General features: G+C 37.5%; 1 protein-coding gene across 1 annotated transcript; it reads left to right on the top strand.

The window, feature by feature from the left end:
• Window positions 1–5,338: 5,338 nt before the first annotated feature.
• ndufs5 (NADH:ubiquinone oxidoreductase subunit S5) lies at window positions 5,339–10,848 on the top strand. Its single transcript, XM_029443825.1, has 3 exons — window positions 5,339–5,477; window positions 8,239–8,459; window positions 10,637–10,848. The coding sequence occupies exons 2-3, from the start codon at window positions 8,244–8,246 to the stop codon at window positions 10,739–10,741; spliced, it is 321 nt and encodes a 106-aa protein (XP_029299685.1). The 5' UTR covers window positions 5,339–5,477; window positions 8,239–8,243; the 3' UTR covers window positions 10,742–10,848.
• The last annotated feature ends 1,396 nt before the right edge of the window (window positions 10,849–12,244 follow it).

Below are 12,244 nucleotides of genomic sequence, written 5' to 3'. Positions count from 1 at the left end.
TTTACTTTTGTCTGTCAATTATTCAACCCTGTCAACCCGTTAATTGTCAGGGTTCTACCTCCGAGGTTTATAAGATGATTTATGTTTACTCCTTGGTGCAAAATGCCTTGGCTACTTAAGCAAAGAAAGAAAAGAAAGAAGAGGTACACATTTTCCAAAAGAAATATTGCAAATATATAATTATAAAATAGGGTGAAATGTCACCGAGCACAGCAGAAGGAAAACAGATGTCTGCTGAGGACGAGGAGAATGTTTCTAACTGTGTGAATGAATGTGGACTTTGTACTCAACTATTGTGGCTTTATTTTCTTCTTTTCCTCTATTTATATTCAGATGACCTTGAAATTGTATCATTTGCTGCGCGCATGAGTCTGCATGAGCCATGCCTTGTGTGGAAGGTTTAAAAGGGCAGTGAGTCTCTGTTACACTGGTGAAAGTTAAAAGTTTACTTCAGAGGATGAAGCTGCACTTGAATCTCACTTTCCCTGTACGGAGGAGAAGGAGGACAGAAATACATGATTGAGTTCTGACAAAGACTTGGGGCATTCCGATGTCCTCATTTGAATGAGCACTTGAGGCCAAGAGACTCTGCGCTGAAATGAGAGAAGCCATTTTATTATTTTATTTTATAGTCTATGAAAGTCTTGCATCTTTTTCACACGCCCGACATTTGAAGACGGTCCACTATATTAAAGAAGTTCATCCTTCTGTTTTGCACTGAGATGTACAACAAACACTGAGAAACGTATATAAATATAACGTTAATTTAAAAAAAACTCAAAAGTTCTACTGGTTTTCTACCATTTCAAACTAAATATATAACTGTTTTGGACTTTCTATGATCATAAGCTCAAACTTGAACTTGAACTATCTACGTCCTAAAATTCTGAAAAAGCTAAATAAAGCAATACAATTTCTGACTTAGATTTAGGTTCAGACTTATTAAAACAATGCTAAACTGAGTGGTTAGCAGCAAAAACCAAAAACACATTTCACCTGTGATGTTTTATTACTCATTTTGGCCCAAAAAGGTGAAATATTTGACAGGAAAAAGCAGAAAATTAGTCCAACGCACACAAAGTCACCCGCTTCTAACATTGTCAGCGGTTTAAATGGGCGTAATCAGTTGTCACCAGGAACATAGATTAGAGGTGGTATGGTCCTACTCTTCCTCCCAGTTGGCTCAGTAGAACCTTATCATCTATTGTTAAGCTGGATCGCTGCAGGGAGGTTCAAAATGGTTAACAACAACAACAAAAATTCAATGTTGAGTTATTTTAAGTTATGTGCGCAAGTTAACTTATGTAACATACTTAACTTACGTGATAAGATAAACCTTTATGGATCAAAGTGGAAATTCAGTTGTCACTGATGCACAAAACTTACTCACGTAACCCAAGTTAGATAACAAATGTACTTATTTGTATTATATATATATTATATTTAAAATGAGCGTTTTACTAAACCTAACCAAGTAGTTTAGTTTAAATTCACAATGTTAACCACGTGTTTAAAAGGGCGAGTGTTTCACAACGTGCAGCTACGTGCAGTTTGCCCCGTCTGAAGCAATATAAAGTGACAACTGATAACGGCCATTTAATCAGCTGATAACATTTAAACTGATGAAGAAATATAAATACAAATAAAATAAAATTGTAAGATTTTTTGACTATTATTTTCCAGAGCTACTTTATTCAAATTGCTTGATTTATTTGACCAATAGTCCAAAACTCATAAGATAATCAGTTTAATTGATATATAACAGACAAATCTTCACATTGGAACCAGAGAATAAAAATCATGAAACGATTAATGGATTACAAAATAGTTGTTGATTACTGTTGTTGACTAATTATTGCAGCTGTTGTTTGTGATCATTTGTGAATTTAGTCAACACGTTCTCTCCACCTTCAGACCGGCTTCCTAACCTGACGCTGCTCACATGTCGGCGGTCATTGTCAGAACTCTCTCACTGTGTGTCTGGTTCTGGTGTTTGACAGTTTGCTGCCTTATAGACACTCACTGACCAACACAACACACACCGACAGGTTTAGTGTTAAACCAGTGTTAACTGGCTGTCTGACCCACTTGAATGCTGTGTGTGTGTGTGTGTGTGTGTGTGTGTGTGTGTGTGTGTGTGAGTGAGAGAGAACGTGTGGACTCCTGATGAATGTATTTGTTCCACTTTGTCTTTTGAATGAGCACTTGTGCACTTTATCTGAATTTATCATATTTATCTTCTTTTTTGTTGTTGCTATTCATCATCTTTTACTGTGAGTGACTTCAGTTGCATACAAAAGTCTGTGGTACAACCAAAATAAATCACCTACCAGAAGGCCTTTTATGTTGGATGTAAGTAAAGAGTTTGGCTCCAAAACATCATATAACAACACAAATAAATGCTTTGTCAAGTTTATCTTACAGTATTTTTAAAGGTGTTTTTTATCAGTCATCCAAGGATTGTAATTATCTTATTTTTTATAAGTTACTCTTATCATCTTTTAAAAGTTAGTGTCACTTTAGGAGCCAAACACTTCAAATATTGATGCCGATAACATTATACTCACTAGTCTGAATAGTTTCTTAGCTTTGTATCACCTCTGTGCTTCAGTTTTAAAAAGGTTTTCTATCAAGGTTTTCCTTTAATCTGCAAGGGATCAACTTGGGTAACCCTTTTCATCTCAGAGTAGCTTCATGGATTTAGCTGCTTATATAACTTGGCAGTGCTTTGTTTGGTCTGCACTTATCACTAGTTTCTGCCTGCCTGTGAGAAAACACACGAATGTACCACGGACGGAAACCTGAACTTCCTGAAAGAGTCTGAATGAGCGGTAACAGAAAAATGTCCCATTAAGAACACAGGTGGTCTTGTTCTTATTTGAAAAGGTTTTAGAGTATATAGATAGCAATATTTAAGTGTTATTATATTGTTTGTGTATTTCCTGTCACTGTTAAAGCCCTGCCCTGTGTGGGGTTGTACATGCAGGACTGTGAAAGACAACTTGTGGAGCTTTGGGGAAAAAATAAATAAACACAATCTGATGTTGCACCAAAGTATCGAGTTGTCATCAATCGTGCAGTGAAAGAGAAAAACAAGTACGAGCTGTCAGAGACTATTTTAATAACTGCATAGTGATAGATATCATTCATAAAATATTGCAGTCTTTAAGCAACCACAGAAGTCGTAAGCATATGAAAAAGTACACAATATTAGTATGACAATTGGTCAAAAAAATATACCTGTCATTTTGAGTTGCAGTTCATTTCAAATGAAAATGTGCATTAAGTTGAGGAAAATAAATAATCATTCTGAGTTGTGTTGAAATTAGACATAAGTGTTTGCATGTTTACAAAAGAAAATGCCACGTAAAAAAAACATCTTTTTTAATAAAGTCCAAACAATGTACATCTGCTCAAATGCACAAAATATGTCTAAAATATCTAAATAAAATAAATTCAATATTTACATTCTTTACATTACAGTTCATTTAGCTGACGCTTTTGTCCAAAGCGACAATAAGTGCAAAGAATCATGAGGATACAACTCCGAACAGCAAGAATCTTGTACATCATCTTCAAACAGGTGAAATCCTTTTAGTGCAGAACAATAGCTTCAAATAAGCCAAACAAAAGTGCAACATACAGAAACAATAGAATACGAATTCAACTATTAGCTACAAATAAGCCAAACCAAGATAAGTGCAACATACAAAGAACAGTTTTGATTTGTTTCTGTTTTTTTTCTCATTCGTCGAGGTGCAGTCGAAACAGGTGAGTTTTCCAGTCTGCGACGGAAGGCGTGAAGACTGTCTTCTGTCCCGACATCAATGGGGAGCTCGTTCCACCATTTAGGAGCCAGGGTAGCAAACAGGCGGTTTTTATTTGAGGGGAATCTGGGTCCCACTCGTAGTGAAGCAGTAGCGAGCCAATTGGTCAACGCAGAGCGAAGTGAACGCGCTGGGGTGTATGGTTGGATTGCATTCTGGGTGAGCTATAGAGGTCGGATGGCACATGCAGGCAGTCCAGCGAGGAAGAAGTTGCTGTAGTCAAGGATGTGAGATGTCAAGTGTCTGGACAAGAACCTGCGTCGCCTTCTGAGTCAGTAGGGGATGTATCCTCCTGATGTTCTACAGAGTGTGTATGCAGGAGCGGGTTGTTGCAGCGATGTTGGCACTGAAGGACAGTTGGTCATCCAGTGTCACACCCAGATTCCTTGCAATCCAAGTCCGGGAAACAACAGAGGTGACGATGTTGATGGATTGAAGGTTTTGGATGGCAGAGCTCTTTCCCAGAAGGAAAAGGAGCTTGGTCTTGTCAAGGTTGAGTTTCAAGTGATGTGCGGCCATCCACTGAGAGACGTCTGCGTAGATGTGGTAGGAGAAGCCATGAGAGTGAATGATAGAGCCAATTGAGTTGGTGTACAGAGAAAAGAGGAGGGGACCCAGGACGGAGCCCTGAGGTACCCCGGTGGTGAATTGACAAGGGTCCGACAGAGCCCCTCTCCACATATAAGAGGTTGCAATATTTGAAAACCACTAAAACTGAAATTGCTCTAAAGGTCCTCACGTTCACACAGATAATAGAGCAATTGGTTCTTAAGTCTGGGATTTCATTATGTACACAAGATATTTTGCCTGAAATCTCTCACATATTGTACATTATAGGCCTACAGCTTCGAATGGTGTGGAAGGCAATAGAGAGGTGAATATTTGAGCCAAACAGTTGTGAACAATGCATGCAATCGACCTTAAAGTCCCACAAAGTACAGCTGAGGTTAAGATTTTCATTCCAGTTAATATATTAGGATAACAGTAAAATATTCATACAAAATATTTAAATACATGTTCTTTTATTTAATAAAATAAGATAAACGGTGTGAAATCTTTGTTGCACTTTCATTCTCTATCTATATTCTGGAGGTTTTTACAGAGGGGTTTGTTCATATATCATTCATAGCCTGATTTATATAACATTTTATTCCAAAAGAAACGGCAAAAATTGTTTTGTTATGGCTGTTGACAGTATTTTCGGATTTATGGAGTAATACAAAGAGATATCCAGAATTCCCTCTGTAAAAACCTTTGACTCTAACATGTCAACATAATTAACCTGGCTTTATGCAATGTTAAGATTTCTGTTCTGGCAATGTGTGCAAATTAGCACATATGTAATAAGACAAGTGCCTCATTTGTTATTTGCATATTTGAGTGAACATTTCAGAAAACTTGTAAAAAAGAAAGAATCGCCTTTAAGTAAGTAATCAACTGGGGAAGTTTCATGGTGATATACAGTATATTAGTTACCCTATTTACCTGTAGTGTCTCTCCTTTAACCCGGTAGGCGGCGGTAATGCACCGTTAACAGCAAAGTCGCGTCTCTTCACGTCACAGCCTCTCATTTTACGGTTGTGTTTTGGTCAGCCGTAAAGCGAAACGCGTGGAGTCGGTGGAAGGTTAAAGTGAATCCTACCAAACACGGTAAATACATACATGTTATGTTTAAATGTGGTATTACAACAGAGCCTTACTTATATTGACACAGTGTAGTGAACAGTTATTGTTTGAAAACAGCAGGAGTTTGTAAATGGAGAGTTAAAAGAGAGCGGCCTGTTAGCATGAACAGGCTGTCATTGACTCGTAGACTCGAAGGAGACTCGTTAGCACACCAGCTAACATCTGACAGAGGACAGGTTTATAGAAAGAGTTTCAGTCAATGTGTATTGACTTTAACGAGAGAGATATATAACGCTTTTATATTGGGTATTTTTTACAGAGAAGGTTAGACAGCTAGCTATTTTGACGTTAGTTAGCTAAGTGCTAGCTGGCTAACGTTAATCGTAAAGTTAGGCATCAGTGATAAAGGATAAAATAGTTTATTGTTGAGTTTTATATTAGAACGGTTATTAAATAAAACGCTCTCACTTTATTTTGTATCTAAGTCATTTCACTGATTGGAGAAGGAAAAAACATAGGTCAACATAGCGCCGTAAATAAAGGATTGTATGTCTGCCTAATCTATAACAAACATGTAGAGCCAAATAACTAAGCAATACTTGTAATATGTTGGCATGTGTACATTAGCAGGCGAACGTGTGACATATTATGTATTATTCCCCAAACTTTGAATCAGTCATCGGCGTCTTTATTATTTAGATATGTTACTTGCAACAAGTTAGGTTTTGGTCTATTTGGCATGCTGCTCTGTTAGGTATAACTCCTTGTTTGTGTTAGTGTGTGTAGTTATACTTTAAAAAACATCATTGTGTGTCATCTGCAGAAAGATGCAACTGTTCAAAAATAATTATGTCTTCTCTTACAAACAAAAGCTGTTTTAAAAGCAGATGTCTTACAATTGTTGACATGTTGTGAAATGGCATTTTGTTTTGAAATTAAGCAAAACATTTTAGACAACAATAATAAAAATAATAAATGTTATTTGTATAGCACCTTTCATACAGTAATTGCAGCCCAAGGTGCTTCAAAGCAAAAACATAAAAATGAGTACAAAGTTAGACAGAATAAGAGCATTTACACTACAATAATCACAGTGTTGATGTAAATGAGTGTGAAATAGCATTTACTTAAAACCACATTCATCACACCATTCTTATAAATGTTTTAACTATCAGAGCCATATTTTGAAAGCATGAGATCAACAGTGGGCCCCTGTAGGCCTTTCAACTGCTTTACTCCCTTTGCTACCCATTCTTGGTAGTCTTCGTCAACTTCTTTATTGACTTTTTTCAACCTCTTTATTGACCTTTCAATGGTTAATACACAGACGTCCCTGCGAGTCCAGATTCTTTTGGCAAAATCTAGGTTTAAAGCCTGTTTCATAAACAAATCCTAGATTTGTTAACTTTTATGAAATCAATCGGTCAAAGCCAGTCCTCTCTAATATATTCTTTAATCTTTCACTTTTCCACTAATTGTGTAAAGAACATGCAAACCCATTTATCAGAGAAACTTCCTCTTTTCCCCGTGGTTACACAGTCTATTTGATCTCAGGTTTTTCAAAAATACACACTCTTACCTTTACACATTCAATGTTGAATAGCAGAATTAAAATAGCATTGGAAATATCAGCAATGAACATTACCGAATGAAAACATTGAAATGTGTTTTAAAGTGGCATAGAGTAGCAGCATTAAAGATTGTATAAAATATCACTATTAAAAGGCTAAAGTAAAAAGATATGTCTTCAGTTTACCTTTGAAGATATTGAGCGAGCTCGCCTCCCTAATGTCTGCAGGTAAAGTGTTCCATAGCTTTGGTGCATAATTGCTAAAGGCTGCATCCCCAATTTTCTTTTGGATGTTTCTGGGAACATTTAATAAACCAGTAGTGGATGATCGTAATGTTCTTGGAGGCACATAGTTGATTAGAGAGTTGGCAGTGTAACTTGGTGTGGTTCCGTTTAGGGCTTTGTATACAAGAAGGAGGACCTTAAAGTCAATTCTAAAAGTTAGTGGAAGCCAGTGTAGAGCGGCTAACACTGGACTGATGTGGTCTCTCCTCTTGGTTCTAGTCAGCAGCCTCGCTGCAGGGTTTTGGATGAGCTGAAGTCTCTCCGTTGTTTTGTTTGGGAGGCCGGTAAAGAGTGCATTACAGTAATCGAGTCGGCTTGAGATAAAAGCATGGATTAGTTTTTAAGCATCCTTTTGATTTATAAATTGTCTGATTCTAGCTATATTTCTAAGGTGGAAGAAGGATGTTTTGTCACCTTGTTTATGTGGGATTTAAAGCTTAGATCTGAGTCTATAATAACACCAAGACTTGTAACTTCAGGTTTAATCCAAGGAGTAAGTTTCCCCATGTTATTCAGCATCATCTCTCTTTTGTTACAGGACCTACGAGCAGGATTTCAGTTTTGTTCTCATTTAATTTTAAGAAATTATTGCTCATCCATTTATTTATTGCTGACAGACAGGTGATGGTGGAGTTAACAGCTGTAGTATCATTTGGTTCAGCAGAGATGTACAGACAATGTACAAAACAAGTCTTAAATTCCAAGGCAGGCTGGTGATTTACTCTGATCTAATCTACATGAGAGACTTCTGTGAGGTACTCACTAGACATGTGTAATAATGTTTGTGGTCAAAACAGTATTTATCTCTGCTGTTCCAACCGTTAAACAGCTCTAGTGCCGTCCTTTAATCTGTGTGTCCCCACTGTCTTCTCCACTACATTCTGTTTGTTACTCTCATCATTCTTAACGCTCTGTCTTCTCCTTCATTAGCAATCATGCCGTTTTTGGACCTGCAGACGCGGCTTGGCATCAACATGGACAAATGGCTGCTGTATCAGAGCGGGCCGCAGCCCTACAAGAGGGCGGCGCGCTGCCACGCCTTTGAGAAGGAGTGGATTGAATGTTCCCACAGCATCGGGCAGACCCGTGCCAAGAAAGAGTGCCAGCTGGAGTTTGAGGACTTCTACGAGTGTTTGCACAAGGAGAAGACAGTAAGTGTCTGAATACTCAGTCTTATGTGTGCAGAGAGCAGCTTTTGAAGTATGACGTATTTTTTTATTTGAGTGGGGACTGCTGGGAAGGGATGCACAATATACGTATATACATCTCTTGTTTTTGTGGAATACTACAGCTCCTCGTGGCTGATACCGATGAGATAACCGATAATTTCACATTTTTGTATTTTAAAAAGAAGTTCCTAAACAGTAGTTTCTGCACACCTGAGGGGAAGAAAGGCTCAGATGTAGTGAGCAAAGATGGATGTTTTAATATTCTAACCAAATCTAACTGGCATCAAAAACAATCCTCAAATGTTCATTTACTTTTTTCTAGTACATCAAAAAAATGTGTATGTCTCCCTCTGAAACTGAAAAAGGTCCACACCGGGACAACTTGTCTGTCTTTTTTGTTATATTAGGTATTGTGTCCTTTGTGCATGTTGGAACTGAGCTCACTCACTATAACTTGCAACTAGAGTGTAAACAAGAATCAATTAACCAGCAGGCAATGAAAGTTCCAGCTGTGATCGCAGCTGGCACAACTGTTCTTATCAGCACTAATGTGATGTTTTGTGTGGATCTGTCTATCACTTATTGACCTGCTAAGTTATGAACATAATGTCAGAACAAAATGAAAACATTCCTATTCATATTTTTTACATTTTGTTTTATTCAGCTGAAAATGACATTGAATCATACTGTCACTTATCCATGGATAGAACATCTCGAAGTCTAAGTGAAAACTGTGACTGTCTGTTGATCATTGTCAAAAATCATGATTCCATCCACTGTGGTTTAGGTTATACATAACACATGAGAAAACCCTGTGTCATAGGTTGTAAGGCATCACTCCAGAGTTTGTTGGCAGAGAAAGTGTCCAGGCTGCTTACAGCATAGTCTGTTTGCTAAATGATATTCCTTCAAATTCATCTTCCAGCACATTAAGTGAAATTGCTTGTAAGTTTCTCATAACCTCAAAAAGAAAGTATTAAATGTAATTGAACCCTTATATGGCCTTAATATCTATCATTTCTGCAACATTAAACTGCCTGTTTATTGCCTAGACTTTGGTGTGATGGATTGGGACTATTAAAAAAAACCAGTTTATAAAGGTAGAAAAGAGGAACATAAATGTGTGCAGCACGAAAAATAGCACAGACGTCTAATGCTTTAAAAGTGTCAGAGTTGAACTGAGGTCCGTCTTGACTGCTGAGTGTGTCAGCAGAAGAGAGACAGATGCACTGTGAGCGCACTGTTGATGTGCTGCAGCAGCAGGAACTTCCTCCCCTACGTCTCATTCAGAACATGATGCAGAGGAAGTGCTGATTTAAGATGAACGTCAGCTAAGACAACTTCAGAGAGCTTGAGATGTTAGTATTTAACTAGCTATATGTATCCTTTTTACACCAGAGTTGCAAAACACAAGAGTCTGCCTACATCTCTGCTGGATTGTTTTAGTATGAGCAATCACATTTGATTTGGAAGGAAATCTGCATGTTTACAGAACTAATGAAAGGAGTAGAAGACGATGTTAAATTACTTTTGTCTTTGACCGTTTTCTTTAGGCAAAAAAGAAACAAAATGGTGGAAGGATGTGGAACATTGACTTTAAAGGGACAGTTCACCCCAAAATCAAAAAAACATTTGTCTTCTTACCTGTAGTGCTATTTATTGATTAAGATTGTTTTGGTGTGAGTTGCAGAGTATTTTCTTTCTACCGTATCACTGCGCAGAAGGAAGCGTGAATCCACTCATGGGCGAGAGACTGGTGCTAGTTGGAGGGTGTGGTTCGGTAGAAAGAAAATAGTTCCTGCATGAAACTGTTCACAACAAGCTCTGTGGATCATCTTGAGTAACCGGGTCATGATTTCTGTAAAGACACATTGATGTTGAGTTGTTCAAATGGATTTTCTCGCACTTTGAGCGGCACAAGCTGAGAGCATCTGGTTTTATTATACTGGAGAGAAGGCAGACATCTCTACGGCCAATATCTCCAACACTCTACATTTCACATAAAAAAATATTTAGATTGATAAATACAACAACATGTTATAGGGGATATATGTATTTTTGATTTTGGGGTGAGCTGCCCCATTTTGAATGACATTATTTTCCTATTCTCTCATCCTGATCTTCTGCCTCAACACCTCTTCTTCTCTTCCTCCCTGCAGCACCAGAGGCTGTATGCGATCCGTCAGCAGCGTGATAAGATGGTGAAGGAGGGGACCTACACACCGCCCCCCTGCCACTCCGGCAAGGCCAATGAGTCACCATAAGAGAAACCGCAACTGTCCGCAGTTCTGTTCTTGTTTATAGTAAATCAGATATCAATATTTCCTGTTCACCTGTAAAAGTTTGCAAATAAATGTTAACATCAAATATCTTCTTCCCAGTCATGTTTTTTTTATTGTTTACTGCGCACTGAGATGTGTGAAGAGGAAGTATAAAATACAAAAGTAAAGTAAAAAGTAATAAAATGATTCCCTCATTATAACTAGAAATGAGGCTTAGACAAAAAGAACATACTATAACCAAAAAACAGTGGTGGTAAGTAACTTAGTTTTTTTTACTCGAGTACTGTACTCAATTGATATTTGAGGTACTTGTATTTTATTTGAGTATTTACGTTTTATACTTCCACTCCACTACATTTCAGAGAGAAATATTCTACTTTTTACTCCACTACATTTATTTGCGAACAATACTTATTAGCTACTTCACAAATTCAGATGTTATATTTTAAAGAACATGAGCTTGTAAAACATAATGCATTGTTTCATCTCCAGCAGCTACATTAAACATATTAATGCACTAGCAATTATAATCTGATAATAAAATATGTAACAGTCACAGGGGGCATTTTTCTGCATTGACTATTTTTGCTTTGATACTTAAAGTACATTTTGTTGATAATACCTATACACATACTTTTACTCAAATGTTCAATATAGAACATATAATAGTATTTTGCAGCATGGCACTGCTACTTTTACTCGAGTAATATCACGTAATCTAAATTCTTCTCACCCCACCAAACTATATAACATCAAAGAAATATAAACTTTGTATAACTTGTATAGCAAACAATACTTCATGGTGTGAACATGTTCCCATAAAACAGTAGTGTGATACTTTTATTTGAATCATTTTTGCATTATAAAGATGTTTAAGACACTTTGTCATGGTAGGCATACAACACAGTTACGTTTGGTAACTTACACTGACCAACTGCAGCAGAGATCAAGATAAAAACAAGATAATAGATAATAAACAGGTATTGCACACTGAGTTAGATGTATATAATACATTAAGTAAAATCTGAAACATTTGTTCGATCCAAAGTGTTTTATGTGTTTAGACTCAAAGCCTAATGTCGACTGTTTGCGTCAGCTGTTAATTATTAGCCCGACTAGTGACGCGTTAAATTCAAGATTCCCCAAATGCGCCATACTTGCGTTATAAAATAAATAAAAGTCAGCGAATAATGGAAAGCAGACGTCATGAGGGTGATGACGCAGCAAACCTTCCGTTGTTACTGAACATCCTCACCACAGCTGGTTAATGATATGACGTCATTCCTCCAGCTGTGTGCATCACGTCTCGTGTTCAGCCGTTCCCTCTGCTGTGAATAGAAGTTTACCTACAGTCCATGTTCTTAACCCCACTAACATCATTTTGGTTCATCATTAAATGGATTAGCAGCTGTTACCTCTAACTGATGGGACCAGGAGGCTCTGTGAAGCGCCACACGGTGGAGCTAAGAGCACGGGTAAGACAGG

Source organism: Cottoperca gobio, chromosome 11 (genome assembly GCF_900634415.1).
Source record: "Cottoperca gobio chromosome 11, fCotGob3.1, whole genome shotgun sequence".
NCBI classification, from domain to species: Eukaryota; Metazoa; Chordata; class Actinopteri; order Perciformes; family Bovichtidae; genus Cottoperca; species Cottoperca gobio.
The sequence above is the reverse complement of the archived record's forward strand: the minus strand, read 5'-3'. Positions and strand labels throughout refer to the sequence as shown.

Coding starts and splice junctions, on each gene's coding strand:
- ndufs5 (XM_029443825.1), top strand. CDS start 8,244: ATGCCGTTTTTGGACCTGCAGACGCGGCTTGGCATCAACATGGACAAA. Junction 8,460..10,636: donor GTTTGCACAAGGAGAAGACA/GTAAGTGTCTGA, acceptor TCCTCCCTGCAG/CACCAGAGGCTGTATGCGAT.